Below are 14,931 nucleotides of genomic sequence, written 5' to 3' on the forward strand. Positions count from 1 at the left end.
GTCAGTGTCTCTTTGTTTTCTAAACCACCTTTGCATAGCTCAGAGCTGGGGTATTGTAGTTGTTCTAGAATGACTCTTCTGGTGATTGTCAGAGCCTTCCAGAGATCAGGTTATGTTCACTCAGCCGGTCAGTCAACAAATACCTACTAAGCATATACTATAGGCCCAGAGGTATCCTATGTGTTGTGATGCACAGTGACTAGACAGACACTGTCCTCAAGAAGCTTCTAATGTAATAAGAAGGACAAACTTGTGAGCAATTACAACAAAGTGTAATATAGGCCATAAAACAAGTAATATAGTGCTAGAGGTAACACCATCAAATTCTATTTCATGGAGATCATTCTTGAGCTACAACAGGAAGGATAGGCAGAATTGCCAAGGGGCTAAAAAAGGGGAAGGCACAATAGGCCAAGGGCATGGTGAGTACAATGGGTAGAGAAATGACAAGGCAAGGACCAGCACCCAGGAGAAAAGTAAAAGTGAGGGGAGGCAAAACGAGAGAGGTAAAAAGGTTCTGGGATGTTATGCTAAAATTTGTGGGTTTTGTCCAGAAGTAAAGAATCTGAATCTTTTGAAACAGGAGAGGGTTATGTTTTAGAAATTATGTATTTGGAAATTATGTTTTGGAAAGATTACCCCGGCAAAGAACAGTTGCTCTTGGTGCTGGAATATTCCTCTGTGTGGAGTGTGTACATATACATGTACTCGCAGAAGAACACATGGTATAAGGAACAGGAATGGACCCATGCCAACTGGAGCAGAAAGCGAGCTTATTGCATAGCTATTAAGTACTCACAGAATCTTCTTAATCTGGGGCATCAGGCTTGGAAAATGGGTAGGAACCAGGGCAAGCAAGCTGCAGGACTTTGGCCAAGCTGGATTCAGTCTTATGGCTTCAGAGATTGATTTCTCAACTGCCCTTGCTTCTTTGCCTCATTTTCTCAAGATTTAAAGTCCCAGATATCAACAAGCAGTTAGAAGAATCTAGGCCAGGTGCCCAGGCTCTGATTTGCAGGGGATGAGATGAGTGAGTAGCTGACCGTTAGACTCCCGTGGTCCCATCAAGGTCACCCAACTAGAGGTTTCTTCCCAATGCAAAAGGTTTGTTGAGGAACAGAAAGAGAAAAAAAAAAATCCACCATCATGTACATTTTGTGAAGTCTTTAAAATTAGAATGTGAGAAATGTATGAGCCCACCCAATCTAGCATTGCCTCTGAGAATAACACCATAAAATGATTCATAGGCATGTGAAGTCAGCCTTTATTGGTGTGTGTAAATGAACTGTTGAACAAATAGCTCCCATGTCTCAGTGACCCCATAGACCCACATTTCTCAAATTCTAGTTCAAAGCAGGGGGTAGATTTGTGGGCTCGGGGGAAGGTGTTACTCCATTCAGCCTTTCGGAAGCCCAACTTCCATCCATCCTGTGACTGCTGCCCCCCTAGCTCTTCGAAATGCCCACTCACTCAGAAGATAGGGAAAGAAAAGGATTGCCCACTTCCACTGATGGTTCATCGGCCAGAACTCAATCATGTGGCCTCATCTAACTCCAAGGGAGGCAGGACCAGGTGCCGAGGAAGAAGAGGCTGATTTGGATATATTGGGAAGCATTAGCAGTCTCTACCTTGGGTCCTTCCAGCTTCCTTAAAGAAGCCCCATGAACCTTCTTTTCCTGAAAAAAGTTTTAAAACCATGTGCCTGCTCTGATCTCTGACTAGTAGTTCTCCGGAGGACTCTGTTGAGATGATTTGAAAGCCAGGCCCAGGATAAGCAGTAGAGAGTGCCGTGCCTGGATGGCGAAGCATGCCGCGGCCGTGGAATGTGCCACCTGTTGTGCAACATATTTTTATTTCTAACTCGAACTCTTTTTGAAGCTAAAGTTCAGTCTGTTCCACCTCTGGGGATGGTAGGTTCCAAAATTCTCCACTCATTGTTTAATGAAAGTAGCATGGGACTGACAGTCACAAGGCCTGAGTTTGAATTCACTTCCTCTACTTAAGAGCTCTATGAACTCAAGCCAGTTTCCTTCATTTCCTTGAGCCTCTGTTTCCTACCGTACCTCACAGAGATGCTGTGAGAATCAAATGAGATAACATATTCAAAATCGTCTGCAAACTCTAAAGCATAATGTAGTCAGAAAACATTAAAATAACTGTAATTTATTAGTCCTAAATCTCTTTCAAGCTTCAGGAGGTTTTAGTATTGTGAGCTGTGATGGTCAAGTACTTAAATACATCAGAACAGAAATGGTCATATCCCATCAGAACCATGGTTCGTTAAGCCCACTATTGTCATTGGCAGAGAAGCTGAAGGGTATGCAGAAGGCAGCAGTAATTGTCCTTGGTGACAACTGCAAAGGAAAGTGACAAACCCAACATGTTCTAATCGTATCTAGTAATCACTTATGATTTAATCCTTTAGAAAGTATGTTTGTATTATTGACTTGGGTCCTCCTGTTCTTTACTTTTGGGGTGAAGCCTTCTCTTTCTCGTTTCTAAGCTTACTATGTTAGCCTCTTTCAGATTTCAAGGGAAAGGGACCGAGGGATTTATTGCAAGGCTTTATAAAGAAGAAAACCCGGGAATCTATCTCAGCAGCTGCATTGGGAGGCTTGATGGAGAACCCGAATACAATTCTTCTATCTTTCAGGAATATAATAACATAATAATAATAATTAATAAAATAATAATAATAGCAGCCACTGAGCCACTTAGCATATGGCAAGGAATACTCTGTGCATTTCATACCCTGCTCTGTAACTGCATGACACCCTGGGAGGCAGGCTTTATCACTATTTCCATATAGGCAAATGAAACTCAGATTGGCCAAGGAAGCTGTCCAAGGTCACAGAGCTGGTGTCTTTGAACCCAAAGAGTCTAACCCTGGAAAGTGTGCTCTTAAACTACTTGCTATATTGGCTTCCTAAGGTCATTCAATCAAAAGTATTTCTATTATGATGCTACCAAATGCTTCCTTGGCGTTTTACTTCTCTGCTTCTTTCTATGTCTGCCCTCCCTTTTGGTTCCTCTTAATTAATAACATCCCAGAGAGAAATGATTGGGTCTAATTGCCATTGATCAGTAAGGACACTCCTCTTTCCTACTCTCCTGCATTTGGTGGGGGTCTCATGCCTGACAAGCCACCTCGGCTCCCCTACCTCGCTGTCTTTGGCAGGTTCCTGGCCCTATCAGTTCTCACAGTATGGTCGGATCTCATGACACAATACAAGGCTTTTCAGAGAAGGGGCTGGTGGGCATGTCAAGCAGCAAGAGGTTTTTGGACCATCCACCCTTGCTCAAAATGCAGGCTCTTCTCTGGTTACAGCAGAGGATCCCGTCCATGTTCAGCCTCACCTTGCTGTTTGTGAAATGATAGGATTCATGGACTCCCTCCTTGCCCTTGCCTTTTCAGACCGAAGAGCCCATATTCTTCCCCCACCATTGTTTTAGTCTTTGCTAGTTCTATTATGAATGTATTCAGGTTTAGAAATCAGGATCACACATGTTTTCTCCCAGTCTGGATGCACCAAGTTTTTGAAAAACAGAGGACAATTGTTTTCTTTTGTTTCTAGTGTCTTCTTGTTGAAGCCTCTCAGAATAAGGTCTGATTTCTTTAACATGGCATAAAGGCCAATGATGGCTGAGCCCCAGTGGATCTTTCTAGTGTCATCTATAGACACTTCCCTATGGAGAACCACACTCAACTGTCAGGATTTGGTACTGTGTAAAGCTCTCGCGCCATTGCTCACGGTGTTTTTCTCTGCTTGAAATGTCTTCTGTCACCCCATCCATTCAGTGTGGTATTATGGTAGAGTGGTTGAAAGCATGAGCTCTGGGGGCAGATAATTACGGATTTAAATTCCAGTTCTGCTTGGCAAATTTCTTAATCCCTACGAACCTTAGTCTCTTCACCTGTCAAGTGGAGATAATCATACTTACCTCCCAGCAGTTGATCATTACATCAGAGAACACACACAAAATGGTTATTCCAATGCCTGGCAAAGAGTAAATGCTCAGTAAATGAAGTCCAGCTTGGAAACCTCTGTTTTTCTCTTTCTTTTCCCCCTATTTCCCCTACCCACTTCTCCATGGCATTGGTCACCTTCCCATCTGGCTATCACAACACCTTTTAAGTGATGGCACTGTATTCCAAGATGTCAGACATTTTTCCCTCCGAGATTTCCCTTTCCAAAATGCCCAGCCTTCTACTCAAACCATGAGTCTTTTCGCACTAATATCTCAGGAAAAGGATGTGACAGCAGAAAACACAGAACTCAGGAGACTGCTTCTGGCTTTTTGGTTTTTAAAATTCAGTTCCTTAGGGCATCAGAAAGAAGTCATGGATTGACCTGGGGGCAAATGCCAATACGGGGGCGGGGGGGGCGGTGCGGGAGGTGGGAGGCAGGTGTAACAAGGGAAGGATTGCAAGGATGGTGGCAGCTGTGGTCTAAGGGTCCCGACACCAATCAGCGTCAGCTAATTGTTGCCATGCAGGATTCTGGGACCCCTGCTACCTGATTATTCTCTTTTCAAGAGAAACTGGGGGAAAAAAAACCACAAAAAAACCACAAAAAATAAAAAAAAACCAAGTTTTTTAAAACATGAAATATCAAATTTATTAATATTCATTGCATTACTTTTTTTAAAATTATTTATTCAACAAAAATTTATTCAGGAACAAACAGTGGGTTAGATCCTGGGAATGCAAAGACAAGATGGTTCCTGTTCCAGGAGCTTCTGGTCTGAAGAAGAGGTAGATGCAGAAACAGAGGATATGGTACCCAGCGATAGGTCTCGTGTTGGACAGTGATTCCCCAAGTGTGATCACCGGGGCAGCAGCAGCAGCAGCACCTGGGAACTTGTTAGAAACACAAACTTGCAGGTCCCAGCCCAAATCTGCCTAATATGAAACTTGAGGTTGTTTTAACAAGTTCTCCAGGTGATTCAGATGCTAAAATTGGAGAACTGCTTTGAGCATGGAAAGCCAAGAGGACTTTGGAGCAGTAAGTCAACACATTTGGGCCAAACTTGAGAACTCTGCCATCCAGAAATCACCTCACGGACCCTTCCAGGCTAGATTCTAAATAGGCTGCTCTCTGGTAATTCACAAGGATGATACAAAAGTATATGTGTCTCTTTAAGTAAACTGTAAGATCTTCAAGAACAGGGTTAAGATTCTTCTTTTAATTAGCTACTTCAAGTAAATTTCAGTGCCTATATCTCCTAAGTATTGCTAATTCAGAAATTAAACTAACAGCAGGCAAGGGTTATACACTCATGATGAGAAATGGCAAATGTTTGTCTATAAATTTTCATAAGTCACTAGGGCAAAATATACAGAAAATTTACCATTCTATTTGGGAGTATGCAGTTCAGTGACCTTAAGTACATTCACACTGTTGTGCAATCCTCACTACTGCCCGATTTCACAATTTCTGCATCTTCCCAAATGGAAACTGTGTACCAATTAAACAATTGTTGGTATCTTTCGCCTTGTTTTCTTCCAATGGGAGTTTTTCCTACTGATCTGTAGGAGTTCATTTTAAATTAGGGCTACCAATCCAATATCTTTGTCTTCTTCCAACTTGTGTTTGTATTTATTTTTATTTTTTTAAATATTCAGTCGTTCATTCATTCATTTGTGAGAGACAGAGAGACAGAGAGAGAGAGGATCAGGCAGAAGCAGGCTCCCCGGAGAGTACGGAGCCAGATGCGGGACTGGATCCCAGGATGCTAGGAGCATGACCTGAGCTGAAGTCAGACGCTTAACTGACTGAGCCACCCGGGCGCCGGCAACTTGTGCTCTAAAGAATTCTATTCATGGTGAATTTTAAAAAATCTGTTCAGAAAGAGTGCCTGCGTGGCTCAGTAGGTTAAGCGCCTCTGCCTTTGGCTCAGGTCATGATTCCAGAGTCCTGGGATCAAGCCCCAGGGTTTGGCTCCCTGCTCAATGGGGAGTCCACTTCTCCCTCTGCCTCTCCCTCCCACTTGTGATTGCTCTTTCTCTCTCTCAAGAAAATAAATAAAATCTTAAAAAAAATCTATTCAGAAAACTTTGCATTTTCATGAAATCATAAAACTATCGTTACCATTATATTACCAAATCTATGAGTATTTCCCTTTAGGGTTTCTGTGCTGCTGTCCTTGAAGACTTTCACAATCTCAATCTCACATTTTCTTTTAAATTTTTAACATTTAAATACCTAAGCCATATAGGATTTACTTAAATTTTTTTTCCTAAATGGCTAATCAGCTGTTCCAATACCATTTATTGGATAACCCATCTCTGCCTGATTTAAAATATCATATTTTCATATTAAATTTCTCTACATCCCGGTATTTGTTCTCGGATCTTTTCTCCAGTCCTTTGAGAATATAACATTGTCTTAATAACTGTCCTACTCTACTCTCTAGTGAGTTAATCCCTCCTCACTTTAGGTCATTCTGTTGGTTGCATAATATTCCATCACACACAGGTACCATAATTTTTTTAACCAATCCCCTAATACTAAGCATTTAAGTTTCCTATTTTTCCACGCCATACAATGTGTAGTTTTGGATTGGATTAAATGAATCCTCTGCCTCGGTGACTCAAGTTGCGCAAATTATGTTTACCCTTTTCTTTGAATTATTAAAAAAATTACAACCAATAATGCTTTACTGGTCTCAGTTATGGGATAATTGGCACTAAACCTGTCCGCTGGTTAAGATTAGCCGGAGGAGACCTCCAAGCAACAGCAGGGGGCGCAGTTCCCCAGCTTCGCCTCGGCCACATCCGGGTTCCACCGCAGGTTTGGGCTGGGAGCAAGCGGAACGTTTCTGTCACACCACCAGTTAACCTGCGCGGCGGGGACCATTTAGGCCTCCGCGCACCGTCCTTCACGGGTGCTGCAGTTTACTTGGGGGCAGCGAAAGCGGGCGTGGGGGTTCTCCTTGTGTCTACCATCGTCGTGAGCAGGGCAGCATGGACGTGCTTGCGGAAGAATTCGGGAACCTGACCCCGGAGCAGCTGGCTGCGCCCATCCCCACTGTAGAGGTGAGTACGGCGGGCGGGGAGCGGAAGAGGCCGGGAGCGTAAGAGGCCGGGAGCGTAAGAGGCCGGGAGCGTCGGCAGGAGGCGTTGCCCCGAGAGCTCTCGTGGCGGAGCGGCGGGGGCGGGGGGGAGAGGGAGCTCTGCGCATGCTCCGGGTGCCGGAGCGGGTCTCTTCCGGTGCGGGCCGCCGCTTGCACGTGGAGGGGCCCATCTCCGAGTAGCGCTCAGCCGGCGGTGTGCGGGCGGAGCAGCCCCGCGCGCTCGCCGCTCCGGGCTGGGGGCCTCTTCCGTGTTCGTGTGTGTCGGGGCGGGATTGGACCTCGCGCCCACTTGGGGGTGCGTAGTGCATCCGCGCGGGATTAGAGAGGACGCTTTCGTGAGGTCCACATTTGCTCGTGGCGGTGGAACCACGTCTTCTGAATCCCGGGCTAGTCATCCTTTTAACCCGTAACTCAAGTTTGGGCTGCAGGAGTATTTTAAACGCTCTGAAAATTTATTCAGTATCTTTTGAATAAAAAAAAATAAAATCTGTATTTTGGAGGAGTAGCCCCATACCTTTTATCAGAGAAGTTAGCCCTCCCCCGAGCTCCCTAATGAAGTTCACCTGTGGACATAATTTTACTTTCTGGAAAGGCACACATAACCCCTCTGGGCCTGTCTTGATTGGCATGGAATGGGGGAAGTGGAGAAACTGGCCAGAGAGAGCTTTCAGGTAGAGGAACAGGACACTTGAGCACCCGGGTAGGTAAGATTGTCAGACCGTCTGATGTTTTCCAGGAACTGCAGCCCCGTAGTACTAGAGTGAGGAAAAGTAGAGGAAGAAAGAGGAGAAAAGGGTAGGTGAGGGTCCTGACTATGGACGGTTTCGATCTGTAGACCTCCGAAGGAGCAATGAGATGCTATTGAAGGGTTTAAGCAGGAGAGTGACATGATCAGTAAATCTGTTGGATTATAAGAATTTATTTATAATTATTGGCAGATTAGTGAGTTGCATTATGATTAGTCCATCGGATTTAATCCATGAGTGCCGCACACTGATGATTGTTGGGCAATACTGGATTTTTATGTATTTATTTTTTAAGTTGAAGAGTTAAGAGCCAGCATTTACTGACCACTTGCTATCTGACAGGCTCTGTTTAAGCCTAACATGCATTGCATTATTTTAATTCTCTGAAATAAGTACTATTTTCATCCCATTTTGCCAACGAAGATTTTTGAGGTCCAGAGAGGTTATGTAATTAATCCAGTGTCAGAAAGCTGTTAAGTGGCTGATCTGGATTTTGGACTCTGGCATTCGGATTTTAGTTTTCATCCTTAACTACAGACCAACTGCTTCTCTGAAGACCTGAGGGGATAAGCCTGAAGGATTTATATATCTTGGTTGAGTTTGCATAGTTGTGAAGGAACCAGAACCATAGTCCCAGGCTTCTGAATCAGGAATAGCAATTCCTCTTCCTGGCCTTCTGTGTTCAATCCACCATCACATATTAGGATCCTGCCTACTAAGTAGGCAATAAAATCCTGCCTACTCAAATCTGAAACTTGCCGCTATTCTCCAAGTTGGAATCGCTGTCCTCTCTTACTTCCTAGGCTGCCAACTTGTCTCACTCCCACTGTTCTCTGCTCTGTAGCCAGAGCCATCAGTAATATTTTACCATCAGTTTAAATACAAAAATATGATTGTGTTGCTCTCTTGATTAAAATTCTTCAATCTCTGCCCTGTGCTCTTAGAGCAAAATTTAACATCTTACCCATGTTTATAAGGTTCTCCTCAGTCTGGCCACTATTTACTTTTTTAGCCTCTTCCCACCGTTCCCACCTCCTTCCCCATTCTGCCCTCAGATCTTTCTTCTCTACTCACATAGTTCCTTCTGGATTTTTCTCTCATTCCTCTTTGTAGATTTACATATAATAAAATGCACCGATCTGAAGTGTTCATTTGTATTTGTTTTGACAGTTACGTATACCCAAATAACTACCACCCAATACAAGATCTAGAGCATTTCCATCATCCCAGAAATTTCCCTTATGAACCCTTTTGAATTTATTCGATTTCTATTCTCATAGATTACTTTTTCCTGACTGCCTTCTACTTTTTTAGAGCAGTTTTAGGGCCACAGCAACATTGAGAGGAAGATACAGATACACCCCCTGCCCCCACCTTTCTTCTTTCTTAAAAAATGTGTTTTACTTCCCTCCCTGACCACTCCTTGTCACTCCTCGTTGCTGGATCTGCCTTCTGCTGCTCCTCTACACGTTGGAGTGTTGGTGATCTCATTGCATGGAACTCTTCTCCTTCCACACTCCTGAGGTGATCTCATCCATTATGTGGCTTTCATTGTTCTCCATCCATGGATCTCTCCCTCATTTATATCTTTAGGCCACTCTCTTCTCAAGTTCCAGACCCCTATTTGTTGTCTCTTTGACATGTCCCCTACTGTCTAATGGATATACCAAGCTGAACATGCTCCCAGCCAAACTCCTGATGGCCCCTCCACTCCTTACCTGCTGCTCAGCAGTGTCCCTGCCTCCTCGTCTCCACGAATGGCAACTCTGGGGTGTCAGTCCTGACTCCTCTTCTTCAGAGTCTCTATCTAATCTATGCTCAGGTCCCGTTGGCTTCGATTGTGTCTCCTAACTACAATTTCTCACTATCCGTACTGTTACCATTGGCCTGGAGTATTACAGTAAACTTCTTCTCTGCTTCTAACCTTGTCTGTTCTCAACCCAGCAGCTAGAGTGAGCCAGTTAAGATGAGTCATCATCACATCACTCTTTTGCTCAGAACCTTCTGATGCTTCTTATGTCACTCAGTGTGAAAGTTAGAGTTTTTATAGCTGCTGCCAGGTCCTGTGCGGTCCTTAGGCCCTTACTCAGAAACTATGTACTCTTACTTTAGACTCGTTTCTAACCATTTGTCAGATTTCCCATTAGCAGAGTAGATGCCATACATGAAAAGAGACTGAGCATCTCAGCCGTGGACAACCTCAGGAAGGTATAAAAAGCAGGCCTAAGAACTCGAGCACTGCGTGTGTTTGCAGGTATTTAATAGGAGACAAATACCTCGTATGCCATCCTCCTGCGGCCGTGAGATGAGCTTTGACCAGACGCTAGTTGAGAAAATATGGGAGGGAAAAAACACTTTGTGGGCCAAGAGATCCAGCTTCCCGGGACTCTGACAGTAACTTTCCCTGTCTCAAACTGGCAAACCTTGCTTGCTCAGGAGGTGTCACGACAATAAAATAATGTATGAAAAGTGCTTGGAACCTTGAATCATCAAAAGATTGAAGTATATTCTGTTTAAGAACTGGGTGGTATATGTGTGTATATATATATTTGTATGCACACACACACATCTATGATTTTCCATAAAAGTGGTTACAATTTTAAAATTGTTCTTTTCATTTTGGTTTATGTTCTTTTGTTCTTTGTGATAAAGTAAGTCATTTTTGGTTTAGTAGAATAACTTCTTATGGAAATATCGTGGTTGCTGCCACAGAGTGCTGACACTCCTCTTGTTATGTTTCACAGGAAAAGTGGAGGCTGCTTCCAGCATTTTTGAAGGTAATTGTTTAACATTTAATAATAATTGTTTGTTTTTCACATGAAAAAAGTTGAATTCATCTCTCTTAAAGATTGTTTATTACCACTAATAATTTTTGACTTTGCACAACTATGTAATTTGCTGTATTTTAGAAATACAAGGGATTATAAGGGAGTTTCCCTGACTATATGTAAGGTGCTGGTTGGGGGAGTGGTCATCTAATTTTAGAGATAGGATGTCATAGACACAGTAGCGAAGTGGGGTTGGCAAGAGAGACACGACAGGTGGTCAGAGAAAGTCTCCCAAATGAGGTGAGACACAAACTCCATCTTAGGAGGACAGGATTTACATCGGCTGAAAGGTCTAATGCAGGGAGCATGCCATGATAAAAGCCTCCACAGAGTCTGTGAGGAATGGTGGCCAGTCTGTTTGGCTGGAACGGATGAGTGGATAGTCACAGGAACTGCTGAATATAAGGTTAGTGGAGGGCTTCAGTTCACTTTTAAAGAGCTTATACTAAGGGGGCGCCTGGGTGGCGCAGTCGTTAAGCGTCTGCCTTTGGCTCAGGGCGTGATCCCAGCGTTCTGGGATCGAGCCCCACATCAGGCTTCTCCGCTAGGAGCCTGCTTCTTCCTCTCCCACTCCCCTTGCTTGTGTTCCCTCTCTCGCTGGCTGTCTCTCTTTCTCTGTCAAATAAATAAATAAAATCTTTAAAAAAAAAAAAAGAGCTTATACTAAGACATAAGGGATGCCACAATGATAGATCACTTGACACCCACTAGGATGTCAGTGATCAAAAAGAACGGTAATAACAAATGTTGGTGAGGATGTGGGGAAATTGGAACCCTACTGGTGGGAATGTAAAATATTGCAACTACTATGGACAACGGCCTGGCCATTCCTCAAATGGTTAAACAGAGTTACCATATGATCCAGCAATTCTACTCCTACTTAAGAGAAATGAAAACACATGTCCGCACAAAGCTTGTACATACATGTTCATAATAGCCAAAAAGTAGAAACAACCCAAGTGGCCATCAGCTGATGGGTGGATAAATAAAATATGGTCTGTCCATACAGTGGTGCTGCAGTGGATTATTTGGCAAAAAGAAGAAATTCAAGTGCTGATATGTAGTACAACGTGGATGGATGTTGAAAGCAGGCTAAGTGAAAGCTTGGAGACTTGAAGAATAAGTAGAGTCTTATCTGACTTAGTTTTGTGTTATAGGCAGAAGGGAGAGTGCTGGGGGGTGGTTCTGGGGAGGCTGTCAGGGCCAGATTGCTGGCCGGATTTGAAAGCCACATTAAGGACATTGGCTTTTCTTCTAACAGCAATAGGAAGCTGTTAAAGAGCTTTTAAGAAGAGTGACCAAGAATGAAATAAAATGGTAATAAGGTCAAGGGAAGGGATGGGTTTTTTGTTTTTGTTTTTTTAATTATAACTTTTTTTTTTAAGGAAGTATATATAAGCAGAGGAGAAAGGTGATATTTATGATTAAAAAAAAAAGAGGAGACAACTGATGTCATACAGTTCAAGAAGAGAGTGAGAATTCATAGAGACCTAAGACTTTGGTCATTATATTTATTCATTCGTTCATTCACTCAAAGTTGGGATTCTCCTTTACTCAGACCACCTTGAAATATAGTTGTCCAAAAATAAAGGTACAAAGATTTTAATACATAATTGAAGACAGAAACGCAAAGCTTATAAGGCTGCCAACGCTGTTGGCCAACAGAATCAAGACTCAGTTCTTAGGCTGGGATGACAACAGTGAAGAGGGACGAACGTAAATCCCTGTACTTGGTTTTGTACAAATACCAAATTGGATGTGTTTGACTCAGTAGCATTGTTTTGTGAAAATAAACATTACTTTTTGAGTTTTAGTTGATGAGTCAGTAACGTGGCCTTGAGTTTTTTTTTTTAATAGTGGTAGTATAATATCCAGAATGAGGGAGGCAGTAGCCCCACTGTGGGCTGGTCGGACTGTTGAGAACCTTGTCAGTGAGTTCGGGGTGCCCACATTACGAGGAACATTGACCAACTGGAGCACGCCCAGGAGCAGGCCATCTGCTGCTGAAGGAAGGGTCTGGAAGGCATGCGTGTGAGACACAGTTGAATAGGTCATCCTGGACGCAACAACATGAAGGAGAGTTGTAAATTTTATGTTGTAAGTAAACAGACTGTCTGAGAGCACGGCTTTCTCTCTAGAAGGACAGTTAAGTCCAAGGGGTGGAAACTGGAGGAAGGCAGACCTCAGCTCAGTATATAAGGTTGAATTTTATCCCCAGTAATTAGGACTGCTTCTAAATGGGATGGTTTTTTTGTAAGCCAGTGAGATCCCAATGAGGAAGTATAATTAAAGCGAAGGCTCTGATTATGTGTTAGGAATGTTCTAGCAGTGCTGAACCCATTGTGCTTGAAGATTAATATTGAAAAAAAGAACACATACAGGCCTTTGAAATTCTCAGACTTTGGAGTCCGTGTTACTGTTTCACTGTTTTCCGTAGCACACCGCACTATCTGCGTGGTTGTTTCTGACTTCTGAGATGAAAGGGAAGTCTCCGCTGGCTCGTATCTGCTTTGAGGTCCTGTGAATTCACCTGCCTTTCAATTTCTAATGCAGTGATTTTCAATTTTCTTTTTTTTTAATAATAATTTTTTTATTATATTATGTTAGTCACCATACAGTACGTCCCTAGATTTTGATGTAAAGTTTCCATAATTCATTACTTGCGTATAACACCCAGTGCACCATGCAATACGTGCCCTCCTTAATACCCATCACCGGCCTATCCCAATCCCCTACCCCCCTCCCCTCTGAAGCCCTCAGTTTGTTTCCCAGAGTCCACAGTCTCTCATGGTTCATTCCCCCTTCTGTTTACCTCCCCTTTCTTCTTCTCTTTCTTCTACCGATCTTCCTACTTCTTATGTTCCATAGATGAGAGAAACCATAGGATAATTGTCTTTCTCTGCTTGACTTATTTCGCTTAGCATTATTTCCTCCAGTCCTGTCCACGTTGCTGCAAATGTTGTGAAATCGTTCTTTTTGATGGCTGAGTAATATTCCATTGTGTATATGGACCACATCTTCTTAATCCAGTCATCTGTTGAAGGGCATCTTGGCTCCTTCCACAATTTAGCTATTGTGGACAATGCTGCTATGAACATTGGGGTGCATATGGCCCTTCTCTTCACTACGTCTGTATCTTTGGGGTAAATACCCAGTAGTGCAATTGCTGGATCATAGGGTAGCTCAATTTTTAGCTTTTTAAGGGACCTCCACACTGTTTTCCAAAGTGGCTGTACCAGCTTGCATTCCCACCACCAATGTAGGAGGGATCCCCTTTCTCCACATCCTTTCCAACATATGTTGCTTCCTGCCTTGTCAATTTTTGCCATTCTAACTGGCGTAAGGTGGTATCTCAATGTGGTTTTGATTTGAATTTCCCTGATGGCTAATGATTTTGAACCTTTTTTCATGTGTCTGTTAGCCATTTGTGTGTCTTCATTGGAAAAGTGTCTGTTCATATCTTCTGCCCATTTTTTGATTTGATTATTTGTTTCTTGTGTATTGAGTTTGAGAAGTTCTTTGTAGATCTTGGATACTAATCTTTTTTTTTTTTTAAGATTTTATTTATTTATTTGACAGAGACAGACAGTCAGCGAGAGAGAACACAAGCAGGGGGAGTGGGAGAGGAAGAAGCAGGCTTCCAGCGGAGGAGCCTGATGTGGGGCTCAATCCCAGAACGCTGGGATCACGCCCTGAGCCGAAGGCAGACGCTTAACGACTGTGCCACTCAGGCGCCCCTGGATACTAATCTTTTATCTGTAATGTCATTTGCAAATATCTTCTCCCATTCCCTGGGCTGCCTCTTCGTTTTTTTGACTGTTTCCTTGGCTGTGCAGAAGCTTTTTATCTTGATGAAGTGGGATTCCCCAGGGAATTCTACCAAACATTCAAAGAAGAAATAATACCTATTCTCCTGAAGCTGTTTCAAAAAATAGAAACAGAAGGAAAACTACCAAACTCGTTCTGTGAGGCCAGTATTACCTTGATCCCCAAACCAGGCAAAGACCCCATCAAAAAGGAGAATTACAGACCAATATCCCTGATGAATATGGACGCCAAAATTCTCAACAAGATCCTAGCTAATAGGATCACAGTACATTAAAAGGATTATCCATCATGACCGAGTGGGATTCATCCCTGGGATGCAAGGGTGGTTCAACATTTGCAAATCAATTTTCTTAATAAAAATCCTCATTTTTCGAAATTGCCCAGATAGGGGAAGACAGAAAAGAAAACAGGCGTTTTTGAGGGTTGAAGAAACGATGCTCAATTGCTGTGTC

General features: G+C 43.0%; 1 protein-coding gene across 1 annotated transcript in view; it reads left to right on the forward strand.

Moving 5' to 3' along the window:
• Window positions 1-6,789: 6,789 nt before the first annotated feature.
• Window positions 6,790-14,931, forward strand: part of POLR3B (RNA polymerase III subunit B) — a 106,765-nt gene continuing 98,623 nt past the window's right edge. Inside the window, exons 1-2 of the mRNA XM_002927641.4 lie at window positions 6,790-7,039; window positions 10,568-10,600. Coding sequence (XP_002927687.1) covers window positions 6,968-7,039; window positions 10,568-10,600 — 105 coding nt within the window. The 5' untranslated portion in view covers window positions 6,790-6,967. The remainder of the gene's footprint in view (window positions 7,040-10,567; window positions 10,601-14,931) is intronic.

This window comes from Ailuropoda melanoleuca, chromosome 15 (assembly GCF_002007445.2).
Source record: "Ailuropoda melanoleuca isolate Jingjing chromosome 15, ASM200744v2, whole genome shotgun sequence".
Classification (NCBI taxonomy): domain Eukaryota; kingdom Metazoa; phylum Chordata; class Mammalia; order Carnivora; family Ursidae; genus Ailuropoda; species Ailuropoda melanoleuca.